General features: G+C 40.7%; 1 protein-coding gene across 3 annotated transcripts in view; it reads left to right on the top strand.

Annotated features, from left to right (window-relative positions):
• The window catches only part of trdn (triadin), a 32,438-nt gene extending 19,913 nt beyond the window's left edge, over positions 1-12,525 (top strand). For all 3 annotated transcript variants that reach the window (XM_076755628.1, XM_076755629.1, XM_076755630.1), the window contains 4 exons: positions 4,412-4,610; positions 10,998-11,045; positions 11,454-11,615; positions 12,301-12,525. In XM_076755628.1, coding sequence (XP_076611743.1) covers positions 4,412-4,610; positions 10,998-11,045; positions 11,454-11,615; positions 12,301-12,323 — 432 coding nt within the window. In that variant the 3' untranslated portion in view covers positions 12,324-12,525. The remainder of the gene's footprint in view (positions 1-4,411; positions 4,611-10,997; positions 11,046-11,453; positions 11,616-12,300) is intronic.
• Positions 12,526-18,949: the final 6,424 nt, after the last annotated feature.

The raw sequence follows: 18,949 nt of genomic DNA, 5'->3' as shown, positions 1-18,949 counted from the left end.
CTCCAGCTGTCAGGTAAGTGTAGAGGAAAAAGGGTAATATTAATAATGTAATAATATAAGTAGAATGGACTGAAGGTAATCTAAAAATGTCTTAAAAGTGTACTTATATGCAGTACCTACATATGCTTAGCTACTTCCTACCTCTGGAAATAATACCCAACAAGATGACCCTGTAAGCAGAACCATGCCTATTTATCTTGAAGTTGGTGTATTCATAAAAGCGGGTGATGCATGCTCGTTAAAAAGAGGGGATGACTCACACTCTCATAAGTGCCTTTGTTGCCTTTCATTTGCCCTCAAATAGCGGTCGGTAGCCTGTTCGCACATCGTTCTAATTCTGTTCGTTCCTTTGGTGTGGAGGAGGCAGCAGCAGCAGCAGCAGTTGGTGTCCTTGTTTGTGTGTGAATATCAGCTCAACACTTGGTGGTAACAACAGGTGGCCTGGGTCATCTGGTTCTGAAAAGAGGACAGACACATACGTAGTGTATGGGAAAAATATTTGCAGGCTGTGACTCAAACTTTGACAGAAACTATAAAAGATGGGCCATATGAGAGAACTACACTGTAATTACATGGTTTGGAGAAGAATGGTGAAGTGGATGATTGCACAGTGCAGCGTTTTTTTCCTGATCTCTCCGCTGTAGGACATTTAGACTGTGCTCCAACCCTCTGTCATTGTAACGTCGTGACCGTTTTACCTGCTGTGGATCAATACGCAGGCCCGACCGGCCGCTGCCTGGGTTCCACTGGATCAATGGTCAGCTTTTATATCACACACGCAGGCACACACAGGCACCGTCAGCTCTTCATGTGAAATGACACACACATGCCAGCTGTTGTTCACCAGATCAATGGTTAGCTTTCTTGACGCACACGCAAATGCACATTCGAGTGTGTGTGGGCAGAATTATGTTAAATTGATTTTGTAGTTTGTTATCTGAATGCAGCTACAGAAAGGTCAGTCTGAGACCGGCCGCTGAATCAAAACACATCAATTCTTCACGTTATACAACTGTCCTAGATAATGTATGTTAAACCTCACCAATAGAAAGGAAATGTTCTTCCAGCAGTTTAATACTTTTAACATTTTGTTTGTTAAGATTTCCCTGGAGACGTTGCACCGTCATTTGCATTTTTTGAAACTGTGCACCACTAGCATACTAAAAAAAAAAAGGCATTTTTAGACTTTGGTGAGAGAATTATACTGCTTAAAATGAGTATGAGTACTATAGTATGGACAGGTATGGTGTTTGAAAGGTGAATAAGAGAATTACATTGTGATAAATGTAGCTTTGGCAATCATCTCTGTCTCTTTCAAGTCCCCAACTTTATGAGAGTACAATAGTAAGTTGCCAGAATAACCCTTTAAAATTCAGCCTTGATGTCATCTGGTAAAGGATAAAGCGATTACTGAGTTTGTGCCAATATGGAAGCAGGACTAATGTTGTTGCAGTGAAGTTCAGAGGTATCCATTCCTGAATATCAGCTATATCATTATCAATTCAGTATGCTCTCCTGGCATGAATGTCAGGTGAACAATATTGCCAAAGCGTCAGTGATAATGCAAGTCAATAAAGCGATCAGATAAAAAAAGAAAAATACAAAAAAAATATCATTATGATTGAACAGCATTGATGCTCTGATGAAGGAAGAGTGATGCCGAAATATCAATATCAGCTATTAGCTAGTCAACAGATTATATTGTGCTCAGATGGTCTGTATTCCTACATTAAGTAAAGGTCTGCCTGATCAAATTACCACAAACTACTTTACACACAGAGAGGTAGTCATCAATGTTTGGCCCTCGAGCCTCCGAACAGGTAAATCCAGCCACGCCAAAGTGCTCCTGCTTTTTCCATCAAGTCATAATACTTATTGCTGCGTTCACTGTTTAAAAGTCCCGTTCAGTCGAGCACTCCTTCTTCTCGGTTTGAGTGCACGGGCCACATAATGAGCTATAAAGTGGCCAATTTACTCAAGTGATCGGATTTAACTCACATATAGAAGCATATATATTGAGGGAGAAAAAGCACTGAATTGTGCCTTGAGGTGCATGTACGATATAATGAGGAGACGGGGGAGCATTGTCACCAGTCTACACTCGGCTTGTATGAATTGACAGTGAAGATGAAAGCCATTAGAGTCCAAACTGCCACCTAATTGTGTCAACGAGAGTGTCATGACGAATGGTGTTAAATACCTCGGCCGGACCAGCACGGAGCACGCATGGATCCGCATCCTTCAGGGCCTCATTAATAACCTTGAGAAGGGCATATTTCTTCCAGATTAGTCAGTCCTATTTTAATTCAAATCTCCGGCGCAGTGTGACTATCACTTTATATTTGCAGATAAGTGGTGTGAGAGGCAGGCAGCGAGACAGAGGGAAAAATAAATCATCTGAGGCGTTCATCGCAGCACGCTACATAATGAACACAAACAACCTAACGCGGGAGCGTAATCATGTTATGGCACACGGCCCCACCGCCATACAGTGATGAAAACTTTCTTTAGAGAAGTAATTTGTCTTGTAGAGCAGATTTTTCAAAGTGAGATGGAATTTAATCTCCTCATCCCCTCGGGCAATATCTGTCTGTCTCCCCCTCTCTCTCTCTCTCTCTCTCTCGTTGCTCTCTCCCACTCTTCCCCCCCAAATGTCTGTCATTCTCATCCTCACACAAAGAAAAACAGAACATACTTGAATGATTCACTGACATCCATGCAAATAAACAGCTGCTGTGTGCATTAATCAGAAGAACGGGGGACGTGAATGCAACAGGCTTGAATGTTGCACAAAGTGCAGATCTTACTCATATCAGTGACAGATTTATGTAACATCAGTTGGGCTCAGAGGGGAATTCAAGGTGGTAAATGTCAAAATCATGCCATATGATTATAGTACCAATCCTGGGCTCGTCCTGGGCTGTGACCCTGTGCTGCCCTCAATCAAAGGCCTTAAGGCAAAGTGAACCTTCCACCCTCACAATATTCCCAAAGGTTTTAGTACTTTATTTTGAAAGTTTTGGTTTTCCATCGCCAATCTTCCACCGAAGCCAGACAGCTTGTTGCTTCACTCTATTTCTCATCATAATCTTCTAAAGCAGGTGCTGATTGCATTGCAATCTTGTTCCTATAGATGGTTATAGATAGATGCTGCTTTAAAGGTGAGGTCAGCAATTCTAGAGACCTCAAACAAAACTAGTGGGTCAGCAGAAAGGGTTACACTGTGAGAGCTACGAGACGATGTTGTCATCAAAGTTAAAAGTGCATATAGCCTGGTTTCAAGAGGACACGCTCTCACACACTCCGACACTTTAAGGCTGCTTTAATCAATATTTCATATTAACAGTCTATCAGATAACTACTTGTATGTCAAAGCAGTGGGTCCAAGTGGCAAACCCACACGAGTTATCACCTGACTCTGCAGTTCCCCTCAGCTCCACATAACTTTTCTTTCAACTGGTTTCCCTTCCCACAGCTCAGCTGTTGTGGTCAGCTCTCGCTCCTGTCATGAGCGTTGTTTTAAAATGCAACAGGCAGCTGATTCCAGCACAAACCCACTCTAAACCACCCGCCCAGCACCAAACAGCACACAATGCTAATTGGTTGCTCATATGTGCTACATGTGCAAATAAGCTTTGTGAGTTTGCCGTATCAACTCAAAAGGGAACAATATGTCAATGTTGTGTTTACTGCTTGTTTTCGCAGTGGCAAAATAAATAAATAAATAAATAAATAAATAAATAAGTGAATGCAGCTTTAGAGGGGCACTGTACCAATTTTACATATACAGGCCAGTTTGCTAGCCACTGGGAGTCTGAGACCGTATCTGTGATGATCAGAGTTATCTTGGTTTGGGCTTGGAAAACTTTCTAACAGAAAGCCAAGTTTGGAACACGGAGATGAAAAGAAGCCGCAGTTTCCAGACACGGAGGATTTAATGAAAAGACGTTGCCGTTTGCACAAAGGGGATCCAGAGGTTTTTGATGGTTGACTTTGGAGCTTGACAAAAAGTTAAGCATATCTCAGCCTCTGCTGCAGCTTTTTTTATTTTGTTAGTCTTTTTAAAACCTGTCTCTTGTGAGTCCTTGCATTTTATGGAGATGAAATACTAAATCACACCTCTTTAAAGGTGTGACATGTCCCATTGCGGCATTAAAATGTCTAAAAACGACTAAACCTGTGTTATACAAGTTGTTAAGATAAGTTTAACAGTGAAGACAGCGACTCCCATGATCCCATGCTGCTTCATAACGTCACCAAACTATTTGATTGAGAGACCCCTAGATTTCAAAAATTACACACAGTGCATTTAAAAAACATCAAAATCAAAACAGCAAGCCTTCAAAATGATCTTTTCACACGACTCAAATTTACTTACTCATAATTATGTCCTCTCATTTCTCTCTCTCAGCTCTCCTCACCAATGAGCAGTCAAGCTAACGGCGGGGAGGCGGTCCCTCCGGCTCGGACCAATCAGAAGACATTTTTGGATGATGTCATCATGACCTTTAGCTCTCCGATGGCCTGGCTGCTGGTCGTGGCTCTGATCCTCACGTGGTCAGGAGTCGCCATCGTTCTCTTTGATCTGCTCGACTACAAAACTCTGGCAGGTAACGAGAGTCTTTGTCCATCATTTGTTTTTATTCTCATTTTAATCTCTTTTCGACTTTTGCTGCATTTTAAGTGAACTTTTTGTGCACCATTCAACGATGCTCATTCCATTGTACTGTGATTATATTGTCATGTTTTATTGTACCATATGACACTTTCCTTCAACTCATTTGTACCCATCCATTCACACGTCATTCACACATCCATATTTCATCCAAACAACAAGACATTTTTGAAGCAGTCTTCAAAAGTGGACACGCTCTCATGAAGCTCATCATTTTCAGCAACATCCCTGTGTCAAGTCTGGGGACACGCAGCGTCTCTTTTTTCTTTTCAACACATGTTAATAACAGCCTAATGTCCCATCGTCTGTGGTGCTCCACACTGTTTAAAGTGGCACATGGTGCGTCGTGTGCTGCCCCTCACTTGACAGACAGATGTACTGATAATGACACGCTGTTTTTACGAGTTCATTTTCTCACACTCACACGATCACCTCGACTCCAGCATGAATTCGTCCATCAGCTGACAGTTAATGTACCAGCGTAGTGACACAGCTGTGTACATACTGAGGTCTGTCCTTCTCATTTTCACTTAAATGCCTCACTCATACTCTTGTGGAACGGATTGAAAGGTCACTTCCTGGTGTTACCATAATAACTTTCATAAAAACATCTAGTAATTTAAAGTAACAATCTCTCTTTTTTTTTTTCATGCAGTTTCATACATTCCTGCCTGCTGCTGCACTACAGTAACTGAGTGCAGCTTTGTTTCCTCATGTATCTTTAATCCTGTTATCTCCAGCTCATGACTTAATTGTCCTGCCTGATCAAATTTCTTTTCTGTGATCACGCTTTAATTACTTCATTGTCATGAGATAACAGAAAATGAATTTCCCTGAGAACGCTACTATGTCGCTGATTGATTAAAGTAAATGCAGCAGTCAAGCTCTCTCCTTCAAACGCTTTCCATTCAGCTTAAGACTGTCTATTCACTGGGACCGTGATCAGCCTTACAAGGCTCTGCGCATCCATTAATTTATATCTTGAGATAATGAGAAACGTCTGATTGCAGCATAACAGGGGAAATCAAGAAAGAGCTGCCGTGCCACGTCTGCAGCGTGTTGTTTTATTTTTGTAAACATGGAATCTGGGTTGTTAACCACCCCAGAAATCAAAGCACTGAAGAAAAAAGTGTCGCCATGTTAATGTGATTCAACTCCACTTACAACTTACTTTACATTGAAAGCAAAAGTTGGACATTTTGGAAAGTGCTGTACATTTAATTAACGCTACAATACAGTCAGACTAACTGTACTGCAACTAAAAGTTCAAGATAAGACGACCACCCCGTACCCATTTGGTGCACTGCAATGACTTAAATTAAGCTGACACATGGTCAAACTGCCTCTGATCTTCCACCACACAACAGGAAATCAATCACTTTGATGCTGTAGCAGGTGTATTCCAGTGTGCAGTCAATTTACTGTGATAATGACCTTTCTATCAATTCTACTCATATCTGCTTCGTATCACTCCCACAACTACTACACACCACCATGTTTTTGGACTATCCAACAGTCTGAGGATAGCCCTGCCTCACACATCCAACACACTCATCTGTAACTCCTCTCCTCATTGTCCTCCTTTCTTCAAACCCCCCCCCCCCCCAACCCTTTACCTCTTCTCCACCCTCATGCTGTCAATCACCTGCCATCCCATCCAAAGAGTACACATCATACTGTGACGACCCAGTGTGTTTATCTCCTGGTAAAAACAACAACAACAGCAAAAACCACTAACAGTTTGACTGCACTGCTTGGTTGTATTAGAGCGTTGTCCTTGACAGACCAGAGAAAATCAAGACATACACGATCCCTGTCTAGCATGAGTCCAGTATTTCAAAACGTGGACAAAGGGTAAATCAACTAGAAATCCGTTCTGTATCATCTGCAAGTGTTTACCAGCTGCTGTCAAAAGTTAAACATCAGCTGTGACCCTTATGGGTGAAGCCACTGTGCTTGAAAGTTTCAAAGAGCTTGTTTTCTGCCCACACATTTGCTAAGATTTTTAGATATTTCCCATTGAGACTGTGGGCACTTTTGACTATTTTATGCCTTTGCTAAAAAACAGCTTGTTCTCACTCACAACTTGTCACACATGGATGCTTGTTCGGGACCCCGTGGTGTCACCTCTCAAGGCGTCGGGTACCTCTATAGCGTCATGTTTCAACCTGCAGGGTAGTCCGACCTGTATGCACAGCCCACTCTCACTCCAAAAGTGTCAAATGATGTGGTAAACTATGTGATGGAGACAATGGTAGACCCCAACTCCAGTGTTCTGCGACGTGAAATTAGCGCCTTTGTCAAAGGAGTCTGGTGGCTTTGAAGAGAGCGATATAACAGCTTCAGCTCCACATTGGAAAGGACTGTAAGATTGCAAGGTGAAGTGCTGAAAATATTCTAAATATGGCGCACACTTTAGCAGATATTGATTTTTTCATAGGTGGGACTATTTTAAGGTGGCTTAAACATGTTTTGCTACTGACTCCAGTGTACAGCAGTGCGTTGCTTAGCTTCCTTCACCAGTGCTCCTGCTGCTCCTCCAAACTGGGGGCGTGTTGACTGCCATCTTCTGTAGTTAATACAACTTACACTGACTATTGATATGGAAGTACTACAAACTGTTCTAAAAATCCAAACACGATGGATTTACCCTTTGAGTTTCCTGATGCAAAACTTTTATCAGTTTATGTGTTCAGGAGAATGTATTCTTGCCCTGGTCTGCTATCAAACGCATGTCTTTATCGAACCTCTCAGCTATGATGGATGGCAAATTAAAGGAAAAAATGATTTCAAGTCTAGAAAGGTGTTTGGCCTGTCATCAGTTCTCTCAAATTTCTGAAACTCTTCTGGAGGGATGAACAGAGCGCTGTCTGACACATCGCTGTAAAATCTCCTATTGGTGTACAGTTGAGTTAATTGAAATGTGATGATTTATGAGGCCATAGCATGTGATTAATATGTTATACTTTACCCATTTATTGGGGTTTTTTCTTTAATTTGTCACCAGTCTGTGTATTGTCTGAAGGTGCATAACAACTCAACACCTGCATGCATTACAGTGGTGGACCTGCATGTGTATTTGTGTTTCCTCTGGACCTGCAGTCCTCGATGGCTACGACGCTGTGTGATACACGGCCTTGTAATTAAAACGTCTAGGTACTGGGTTACCACTGTGGCGTCTTATGACAGCAGTAAATCTGTAGACCTGTTGGGATCTCAATTTGAATTAGTTTAATTTCGCAGGATTATTTTCTTTTAATCGCTGACATGGAAAAATATGTCGATGATAAGCTGATGTGGCTAAGGTGATAATATAAGAGAGCCTAAACAGAGGAAATGGAATACAGAGTCCCTGGATGAAAGTGATTTGTTTTATCTCCCATATTTTATGCAGAGTTATCAATAAAAACTAATAAATCTTTCTGTAAGTCAAAGAAAACCTTTCTCCCAGGTCAAAGGATCGGCCTGAGCCGTGGAGGAAATGCACATGAAAGCAAATGTCCCCTTTACGTTGTAGTTATCTTCCATTTTCTGAAGCAAATATTTGCAAGTTGACAATGACAAAATGCTGGGCTGCATTTTTAATCACAAGCCTTTTCTGCAACCATGACATTTCAATAAAGGCCAGTGCGTGTAAATGAAATGGCAAGGAGACATTTTTGGACAATAAAAGAGAAATGCAATTCTCCCCGTCGTGAGCGAGCAGAGATAGAGTTTTGTATTTGTGTGTATATAAAGAGAATAGACCAAGAAACATCAGGGAAGGATACAGATAAAGAAATGTGGAGAAAGAGACGCACAAACCTGCGTAGACATACTGTAAAGAAAAATACAGTAATTCAGAGGAGATTAAGGCAGAGCGTATAGAAAACAGCTGGAAGCAAGAAAATGCAGAGACATGAGAGAGAGAGAAGGTGGAGGAGGAGAGACAAAGAAGCAGCACTGCCAACACTTTAATCAGTCACCTTATCAAACCTTAGTTCTCTGTCAGAGAGGCAGAGGCAAAGAAAAAAGAAGAAGAGGAAGAGGAATAAATTCTTAATGTATGTGTTTCTTCTTGAGGAAGAAATGGTAGAAATGCTGCAGCCATGCAGTGTTAATGATGTGGAGTTAAATTGGAAAGCTGAAATATGTCATGTGTCCAGTTATCGCTCCTATGCAAGGTCAGTGTCACACCTGTAAGGAAAGAAGTAAGGAAGGAAAGGAAAGAAAGACAGAAAGGAATGAAGGAAGCAAGAATGAGGAGGGAAGGAAAGAAAGGAAGGAAGAATGAGGAGGGAAAGAAAGAAAGGAAGGAAGAATGAGGAAGGAAAGAAGGGAGAAAAGGAAAAATGAGGAAGGAAGAAAGGGAAAGGGATTGAGGGAAGTAAGGGAAGAAAGGAAGAAAGGAGGAAGGAAAGAAATGAAGAAAGATAGAGAGAGAGAAAGGAATGAAAGGAGCAAGAAGAGGAAGGAAAGAAAAAGTGAAAGAAAGAAAGGAAGCAGACAGAAAAAATAAAAGAAGGGAAGGATGAAATTGAGGGAGGACTAAGAAAGGAAAGAAAGAAAGAAAGATGTGGCAGGAAGAAAGAAGGATAAAGAGGAAGAAGATGAAGGAAAAAGAAAGAAAAAAGAGACAAGCAAAGCTCTGCATCATTTCCTTATCCAGTTCAGATGTGTCTCTTCCAGCTACTTCATGCTCTTTTCTTCTGAGAGGTTTTTCAGTCTCTTGCTTGTTTTTATCTCTGCGGCACAATTTGTATTTTTATTCTGTTTCTCTTTGTGTTTAATCATTTTGATGTGGCTGTGAAACTACACATAACTAAGAGAGAAAGGCAGAAAGGTGGAGAAGAGACAGGATGACATCATGAGAGCAAGACAGAAAATAGATTTAAAGAAAGAAGAGGGACAAAAAGAGACACAGAGTGAATTAGAGAGAGAAAAGGAAAGACAGAGGGGTGAAAGGCAATAAACAGAGAGTCAGCAGGGGGGAAATGCTAGCCTTCTATTCCTGGTGTCTGCTGCACTGTGCCAATCAAAGAAATGTCAGTGCATTAATCAGCTGTTTATGAGGTTCCATTATACGACTCCTTCACACTGGGCAACAAACAGGCAGATATCTTCTTCAACCTGAGAGAGGGAAAATTAAAGAGATTAATTAATGGGAGCACCTGCAGGGACAAAGCCATCGTAAACAGCACAGACGAGTCCGTGTACAAAAACAAAACAAATACAACCAGAAACATTTTTAACACAGTTGACTAGATGCTTTAAAATGCCTCCGCTGCATCATTTGGTACCAACATGTTACCAGGTTTTGAACCCTGACGGTGCCTGCAGCCTCTGCTGTGTGTGTTCAACACCCATGGTCACTAATGGGCAAAATTACCTGTGGGGGAAATGATCCCAAAAAAAGAAAAAATAACAACAATCTATCAGTCGGTATCTTGGTAGACGTTTCTCGTGAGTCACCCTTCATAAAGGCTTTATAAGCTGTGGTTAATAGCTTCATTACCAGTTAATAGAGCATGTATTAATGCTGTATACATCAGTCATCTGGAGAGACATGAACTGTCTATTTATTGATGAAATCATTAACTTTGTAATGAGCCATCAAGCCTGCAGTTGTGTTAATGAGTCGTCAATAAGCATCACAGGTCTCTCACTCTTTCTTAAGCCAGTCAATCGCTTGTAATTCTAAATGTAAACAAGTTAATAAGTTAATCAGAATTTGAAGGATTATCCATCATCATCATATGATTAATTAAAGAGCTAAACAGACAAAAGGAAGGATCACCCGCAGAAAATCCCCAATGGCTTAGAGCTGATCCATTAGGTGCTACTAAATGTTTTACTAAGCATTGATAAAGCTTTAGAAAATGGTACAATTATGTTTTCTTGCAGATGTGTTGGAATTTTGGACTCCTGCAGTGGAAACCAAAAGTTAGTGAGTGACAGAAACATGAAAAACCTGCTGAAACTGTGTGGGGGGGACGTCGAAATGCTGCTGAAAACATGCTTGTGTCATCGCTGTTTGTTGCCGTGTTCTCCTTCAGCATGTCGAGAGATGAAGTCCTAACATGTTCTGCATGATGGGAAATTTGTATGCAGTGTTATTATTATTATTATTTTGACTATCATCATCTTTATCATGTAAACTATTAATCTGAAGCTGTGTGGGTGTGAGTGACTGAGAACAGAAACTATGCAGGGCGATAAGGGCCACTGCTCGTTGTTCTCTTTATGGATTCTCTCCTCCGTTATCTTTCCTCTGTGTTGCCACCCTCTCCTTTTCTTTACAACCTGTATTTTACACTTGACTTCATGCTGTGTCTCCCCTCAGGTCTCCCTCCACCACCTGCCATCGCTAAGAGAGGTTTGAAGGCCAGAGGCAAGCGCAAACTCCTGAGCCATCACACAGTCACTAATACCACATTTAAATAGGTTATATCTAATATTAAACAATTCGTCTTTGTCTGGCAGCCTGCTGTAGCCAAACTGAGACTTACGGTATCTGTATAATAAATCATAGTGTTTCATAGTGTTTGAGCTCTACCACCTGCATGGGGTGACATATGCCTACATGTGTATGCACAGTATATACATGCTATTTAATGCATACTGCCATTATGAAGGTTATCATTTCAAAACTGTGTCGAGTGAAGAGCGACTTCAACTCTACAGTAAGGATTCCTGATATTTTGTCCACCCCCTGTTTACTTCTTCAAGTTCATATTTTACTTCTTAAATTACCTTCGGTTTGTCATATTCAACTTTTCTGTGTCTTTATTCTATTTAGGTGGCGTTCGCCCAATAAGATCAGGCCCTGCTGCAGTCCCTGGTGATGTCACAGCTCAGGAGAGCATTGATTGGATGGAGATGATATGGACTTTTGCAGCCAGTTTGGTAGCTCCCGATGAGGAGGAGGAAGGTATTCACCAGCTAACTGAAACCCTCACATGTAAGAAAACATCACCTCACGCTAATGAACCATTTAATGAGGACGATGACTAACAGCTAATATCGTGAATGGGATGCCATCTTATTCTGGGCGTGACACTGACATCATTGAATCAAACATTTTGATATTAATATGGAAATGTGCTGCAAAAGCAAACTAAATGCTGATGTTTTTAGCTCAGATGCTCGTGAGAATCTGTCGTGCTGATGATCGTAATGGAGCTGTCACAATGAAATCACTCACTGACTAACAGAGTTATAATGAATACGAGGCCCCTTTAACCCGCTAAATTGTGGAAATACATTAGGCATATAAAATAAATTCTCATCTTATCGTCTTCATCCAATTATCAGAACCAACGTCCCATTGAAAATACTGCTAATTAACTGTGGTGAAACCGCGATCACTTACTGTGTATTTCACAATATTTCATAGCACTTAATGGATGCTGTCATTCAGAAGGCGAGTCGCAGAAATGTGTTTGAGTTATTGTACCGTGAACGCAATAATAAATTAATTTATCATGGGAGAGATGCAAGGTCAAAACAACAACAGCAGACAGAGGAATAATTTTATTATTCTTATTATTATTTGCATGTAAAAAGCCATTTTCTGTGGATCTCGGTATTACTAATATTCACAAGCAGGATGGATGAACACCTCATTTTCACCTCCTGTCCTCCAGCTTTCCCCTCCGAGGAGCTCTGAGCAAGAGGACTGCGGAGAGAGGACAAGAACGGACAAGTATGAAGAGCCGGAGAGAGGAAGAGGAGGCAAAAGAGACGAGTGTCTGACTGCGGCGGGAGAGAGGACGTAAAGACACAGGAGGAAGAGGAGGAGGAGGAGGAGGATGTACAGTTTATCACAGTTATGTTTCTGTCTGTCTGTCATGTGGATTTGATGAATAAAAACTGCCCATTTGAAACCTGGGTTCTGGTTTCTTTCCTGAGTGTAATTAACACCATAGCATCTTTTTTGTCTCTCACAGTTTTTCATACTTTTTATAAGCTGCATCCTGTTATGGAGCCCCAGAAGGGACAACATGTAGTGAAAGACTATCAGCTGAAAACTGTAATTAAAAAAGTAAATACTGCTAATTAAATAATTAAAATGGAACGTACAAAGAAACATGAAGCCTAATTTATTAATTCAACTAAAACTTGAATGTGTATGAACGTCTATTCTCAACTTTTCCAATGCACCACTTCACACTCTCCTCAACTCATTTCTGATTTTGGGAAATGAGCTTGAAATGAAAAACAGAAATCATTCACAATATTCTGAATTTGTACATATATGTTTGCTTATTCATACCATTAAGCAATGTGGCAGCCCTTCATGTCCCTTGCTCTCCGTCTCCAGCCTTTCTATCCGTCTGTACTGCAGGTAGTCTGAGTTGGAAATGACCAATGGCTAACAAGCCCCCACGCTGACACCAGGCAAATGATCAGGTACAGCAACAGCAACAACCTGCCGGGCAGAGAGACGAACATTAATGCCAGGAAGAAGCCGACATAGAAGAGATAAGGATCAACTTGCCTGCAGTGGGACGCTCCAGTATCAGACTGTGTGACTCCAACGGGGAGCTTGAACCTTAGAAGTAGACGATGGCGGGCGACAGAGAGAAAAGACCAAACTGCAAATTCATAATTCTTCTCAAGATTAAGGGGACAGTGTGACCCACAGTTGAGAGAAAACAGGACTGAATAAAGTTGGTGGGAAAATAAGAAAAATAGGCAGCAAGCCTGAGCGTGAGATACCCAGCAAGATAGATGAATACCTCACATAGCCTCATTTAACCTGAGCATCTCCATATGAGCCAAACCAGGCATTCCCAATACTGTGAAAACTAGGAATAAAGAGAAGGGGAAAGTACTGCGTTCTGAAACACTGATATGTCTGCAGTTTATTCAACGAAAATAACGACAGATTTGAACAGATATTTGCCTGCACAAAGCAAAAAGCTATTTGCAGGTCTATCAGGAACACCAGACCAGCACTGCAGCGGTGGAAAGCAAAGCACAGTTACTCAAGTACTGAACTGAAATACAGTTTGGAGGTACTTACTGTATTGTATTTATTGTGTATTTGCATTGTCTGCTGCTTTGTACTTCTTCTCCACATCTCAGAGGTATTTGGAAATATGCGATTCTGCATAATGAGTACTTTAATTTTCAGTACTTTTTCAGTAATTTTCAGGACATTTTGACGCTAATACTTTTGTACTTTTACTTAAGCAAAATTTTGAGTGCAGGACTTGTAACAAAGTATTTTCTTATGAAGTAAAAATCCTGTATTTTAAATTTTATGTTGGTAAAAGTACAGAAGTAGTAAAATATGCTTAAAGTAGAGAACTTTATTTTGACATTTGGATCATTACTGTTGATGCTATGTAAGCAGTACTTCACTGTTGTAGTTGGTGGAGCTTATTTTAACTATTATGTATACTTCTGGGTATTTTGCTCTAAAACAATGCATCATATGTTTAAATGTAAAAAGTTTGTGAAATATTGTGAAATGTAAATAAAAATGGTGAATAAAATGTGAAATAATATAGCACGAAAAAAAGTACATTTTCTTCTGAAATGCAGTGAAGTAGAACTACGATGTAACATAAAATAAAACTAGATATTGCAAATACCTCAAAATACGACTTCATCCAAGTGGCACTGAAGTAAATGCACGCAGTTACTTTCTACGACTGACCAAAATTAGCATGAAAACATCTGTGGCATCCGACTCATCAAGTTGTGTACAAAACCAACTCCAGTTCATTTCCCAGACAAATATGTCGGCATCTGCCTCCTCATTTCTGATAATCTTGTTGTCTGCAGCCTCACATGGAAACATTTGTATAATTTACCAAATGTAAATGGGATACATTAATGTTTAATTAGAATGAGTGGGCTCACAATCAGTTTTGTGGAAATGTGATTCTGGCGTAATGAAATTGTCACAAAATTAAAATGAAATTATAATGAAATCATAACTTTATTACGGCTCTAATGGAGCTTTAACCACGTTGTAGTGAACGTATCGGTGTAGCAGAAAGCCTCGATGGCTGTACAGGGAGCTGATTCAGCAAATGACATTGCATCATGCATTATCATCTATTCAAGATACTTTCAGAGAAATCTTATCAGACATTTTTTTTTCTTATTACACATCACTTGTCTCATCATATAATGGCCAACTTACAAGAGGTAAACGTGATGAATGAAAAACATGAACCTTAGAGCAAGTGTCTCTTGTATGTCTTGATATATCCAGATTGGTCAGATGAAATCACTGAAAACCTCTTCAATAAAAATCAGTCAGCATGAGATTTCCTTCTCTCTGTGGAGATGTTAATGAAAGGGGCCTTTGATTTGTAAAAGCAAACACTCCATCCTCTCCAACACACACTTACACCGTCTCATCACAGTTTAGGTAAATGAACAGCAAATGAACACCACTTTCATTCTGGTAATGTTTTGTTTGGGAACTGAGCAGCAGCCAGACAATGATTTAGCACAGCATAATAGGTTAAATGATGATCTATTTTAACTAAACTGTGCGGTTTGATTGCATGAATAACATGAAACAAAGAGATGCAATGTGGCAAACTGGATACAGTGATGATCATTATTCTGTAACTTAGAATATTTAGACATTTTAGGAAATACCAACATGTCTTTGCAGAGAGTTAAATGAGAAGATTGATGCGACTTGAAGCTACTGCCAGCACCTGGTTAGCTTAGCTTAGCACAAAAACTGGGAGCAGCAGGAAAAAGCTTTAAAGCAGTTCACATCTGTGTATTTTCATTGCAGTGTGGGATCTACCACAGTAGACTCACAGTAGTGTAGGGAGGAAACAAGATGGTGTGGTCATGTGTGAAGAAGGTTCCTGTTGGAGATGTTCCAGCTACTTGCTGGGAGAGATCCTTGTAGCGGCCAGGAGGTGCTGACAGAATTATAAGTCAGCTGACCTGAAAAAGACTGCTGCAGCTGTCCTGTGTGAAGATTTCGCCCAATTAGTCGTCTTCGGTGCATGATTTTTGCTCAGAATTTCAGCAAAGCATTTAACCTCCATAAAAACCTTCAGATGAGTGAACATTTCCACACACGTGTCATGTTTTTTTCAAAGCTTTAAACCATAGAAATCATTTTTTAATCACGCGGATGAGCAACGGTCCCTATTCCGTCTTGTACAGAAAAACTGCTGAGTCAGCTTTTCGTGTGAGATTGAGAAAGAGAATCTCTCCATTTACGACACAAAGAAGCGAGGTTCAGCCTCCATTGTTGTGGTTTTCATTACTGGTATCAGGATGTAAATGGTATTCAATTTCATCAACAAGATAATGTGATGGGGTAAGAGCGGTTAATCTTTGAATAATTGGCAAAAATAATAATACTACACACACACACACACACACACACACACACACACACACACACACACACACTCACACACACTCACCTGCCTTTAGATTCCCGGCAGTAAAAGCCATGAATAATGGATCTTAGTTTTCCCTGGCCTGAGGGAGAAGCTTTTAAACATAATTTGTTGCTTTAATTTATTTACACAACCTGGCAACCCTGGCCCTCAGGCGAGGTGCATTACACAGAACTGAACAGCGCCGGGAGGGGTACACGCACACATGTACCGCACACGATAAAAAGTGCATGTGACACACACGCGCACACACGAGCAGGTACGACAATGTATTCTTTTCTGTCTTTTATGCAACTTCAATGTCACAGACAATCTGTTTGGCTCATTCATACAGAAACATGTTATTGTTAAATATTTAATAATGGTGCAGTGAAAACAGATGTCACCATCAGTCTGCTAACGTCCCACTGAAACCATTTATCTCCGAGCCGGATATTCTGCAGAACTTAATTTTCACCCTTGATGGATTTCATTTTGGAGAAGTTTTATACTGATGGTGCATGTTGTTGACTTTCGGAGATGCACATTCACACACACACACATGCACTCAGCCACACATGGAGCATCAGTTGATCCACAACATATGATGATAAGAATGTATGCAGCTTGTTTCATACAGACAAAACGCAGTTAGCAAGTTATCCCTAAAAGTTCTTAATGTTTTTCCAGGACGCAAGTATTTCACCCAAAATCAAGACCTTTTTGTACACTCAGCTCTGCCGCCTCCACCCGACCAAAGTCTGCCGCTCCGCTCTGCTCATCCGGTTCCCTGAAGGCCTCTCAGGACCTGAATCTCCTCAGCCTCGCTCTGCTCCGATCAAGCTGTGATCCCTTGCTCTCATCATCTCCTGCGTACTTGCAATAAACACTTAACTGCTTCCTTGGCTCCCTCGTTTGTCTGCATGTGGGTTCACTAGTTTCAAAGCCCTTTGACAACTCCTTTTATAATGACTCTGTGAAAATGGATAACGGTTGTGAAAACAGAAGGTCAAACTGCCACAAAGCACAGTTAAGGAATACGTCTCAGACAGGCTTATACTTGGCAAGTGAAGTCCAACAAATTACAAAACTCTGATGGAAGCTAATGGTCCAAAAAATCTAGCAGTGTACTTCTGGGTTGCCAGAGTAAGTTCTTAATCCCTCTCCAATGCTGACAAGATCAGACATCGCAGCTGCTGAGGGTTGCTTGGGAATGCCAGATCCAAACTGATGTTCGAGCAGAGTAACGTGTCAGAGGCTGATGAGGTGTTCAGAATCAGTGTGTGTGTGTGTGTCAGAGTCGCTGAAGTCTGTGAACTCGACACCCAACAACACCGTCAAGATTTAGCACTTACATAAAATACAACCCTGATTCAAAAAGTTGGAATCAGATTCTTTGGAATCAGGATTCTAACAAATATACACACAAAGCATATCATGAAGCTCTCTGGTTGTGGTTCTGTTTTTCTGACAGCAGCCTTCTGATATTTTCTATCCCATAAATCCAAAACAGATTTCAGGATCAGCAGTGCCACCAGCCTTTGATCATGCTCACCCCATGATGAGTCTCATGTTGCCAGAAGTCCAGAGTGTGCTTACAGACGGTGTTTACAGCACTCTGGTTGGTGGCCCATGATCCCGCTGAGTACTAATCATAATCACAATAAGCTGTTTACTGTGTACAAGCATCTTCAGTGCCCCATCATTAATAGTTCTTGAAGCCATAATATTAGACAGAAAGCAGACGCTAAGCACAAAAGCCAACATTTGACTGGATTATGAGTTTGCAGGAGCCTACACTGATGCTGCGACTGTTATTGCTGTCCCAGCAGGAAATTGGGAGCTTTTCAAAATTAGATATGGCCAGGTTATTACACAAAAATATTAAACCCTTAAATATATCAGTTTTAATATCAGTGAAGTTGTGAATGCACCCATGGTCCTTGCTGTAATGCAAAACTTATCAAAACTACAGGTTATGGTTTGGTTTAAAGGAGAGATTGTGGAAGTTATGAGTAGCATCTATTCTAACAGGAAGAGGAACAATACGACTCACTTTGGAGTCAGCCTCAAGTGGCCATTCGCAGAACTGCAGTTTCTGGCACTTCCACCTTGAATTCATCCTTCAGCCTCACTTTAACACTAAGTGTGAAGTCTGATGCTGTAGGTGATTGGTGTGAGCCAAACCAGTTGTACAGAAACAGCAATCTGATTCAGTCATTTCTGGAATAATTTAGCATTTTCAGAAACGCACTTATTTGCTTTCTTGCTATTTGTGAATGCTAATGCTTTGAGGGAGTCTGAGGCTGCAGAGATGACGTGAGGTGACAAAGAGGATACTGTTGTTAGGGTAGACAGAACTTCTACTAATGAGTGCATGCATTCGTTTGTGTGTGTGTGTGTCAGAGAGAGAGGGAGAAACTGTCATGCATTTCACCATTAGAAGTGACTTTCTAGTAAAACAGAATAGGAATGCATTGAATACAAACCGGAATAACTAAATAACATCAGCTAAACTGAATTATTGATACACGGATGAGATGTAAAACAGATTTGCCCTTATAAAATTCCACATTTAAAAAAAAAGATGTTTCTTCCAACTCTTGTGTAAGCTTTGATTTTTATCTGTTTCCGTGGTGTACCTTGTTATTCTAATTTGGCAGCATCTTATAACCAGCGTCTTTGTGGTTAATTATGATTCTCCAGCCAGCAATCGTTGTGCTGTATCAATAGTTTATGGATCCATTTTAATCTTCTCACAGCTGAATTCAGTGTAGCGGGTCAATCTTTTTAAAAGCGCCACGCAGCTCAGTGCAGCACGGCGCCGTATTCTCTATTTCCCAGAAATGGAATAATAAGACAGATATTGTCAGACTATTTAGCATGATATTCACAAACAGATCCAATTCATCTCCCCACA

The sequence above is a fragment of the Chaetodon auriga genome, chromosome 18 (genome assembly GCF_051107435.1).
Source record: "Chaetodon auriga isolate fChaAug3 chromosome 18, fChaAug3.hap1, whole genome shotgun sequence".
Taxonomy (NCBI): domain Eukaryota; kingdom Metazoa; phylum Chordata; class Actinopteri; order Chaetodontiformes; family Chaetodontidae; genus Chaetodon; species Chaetodon auriga.
Note: the sequence above shows the minus strand (reverse complement) of the source record. Positions and strands in the feature narration are given on the sequence as shown.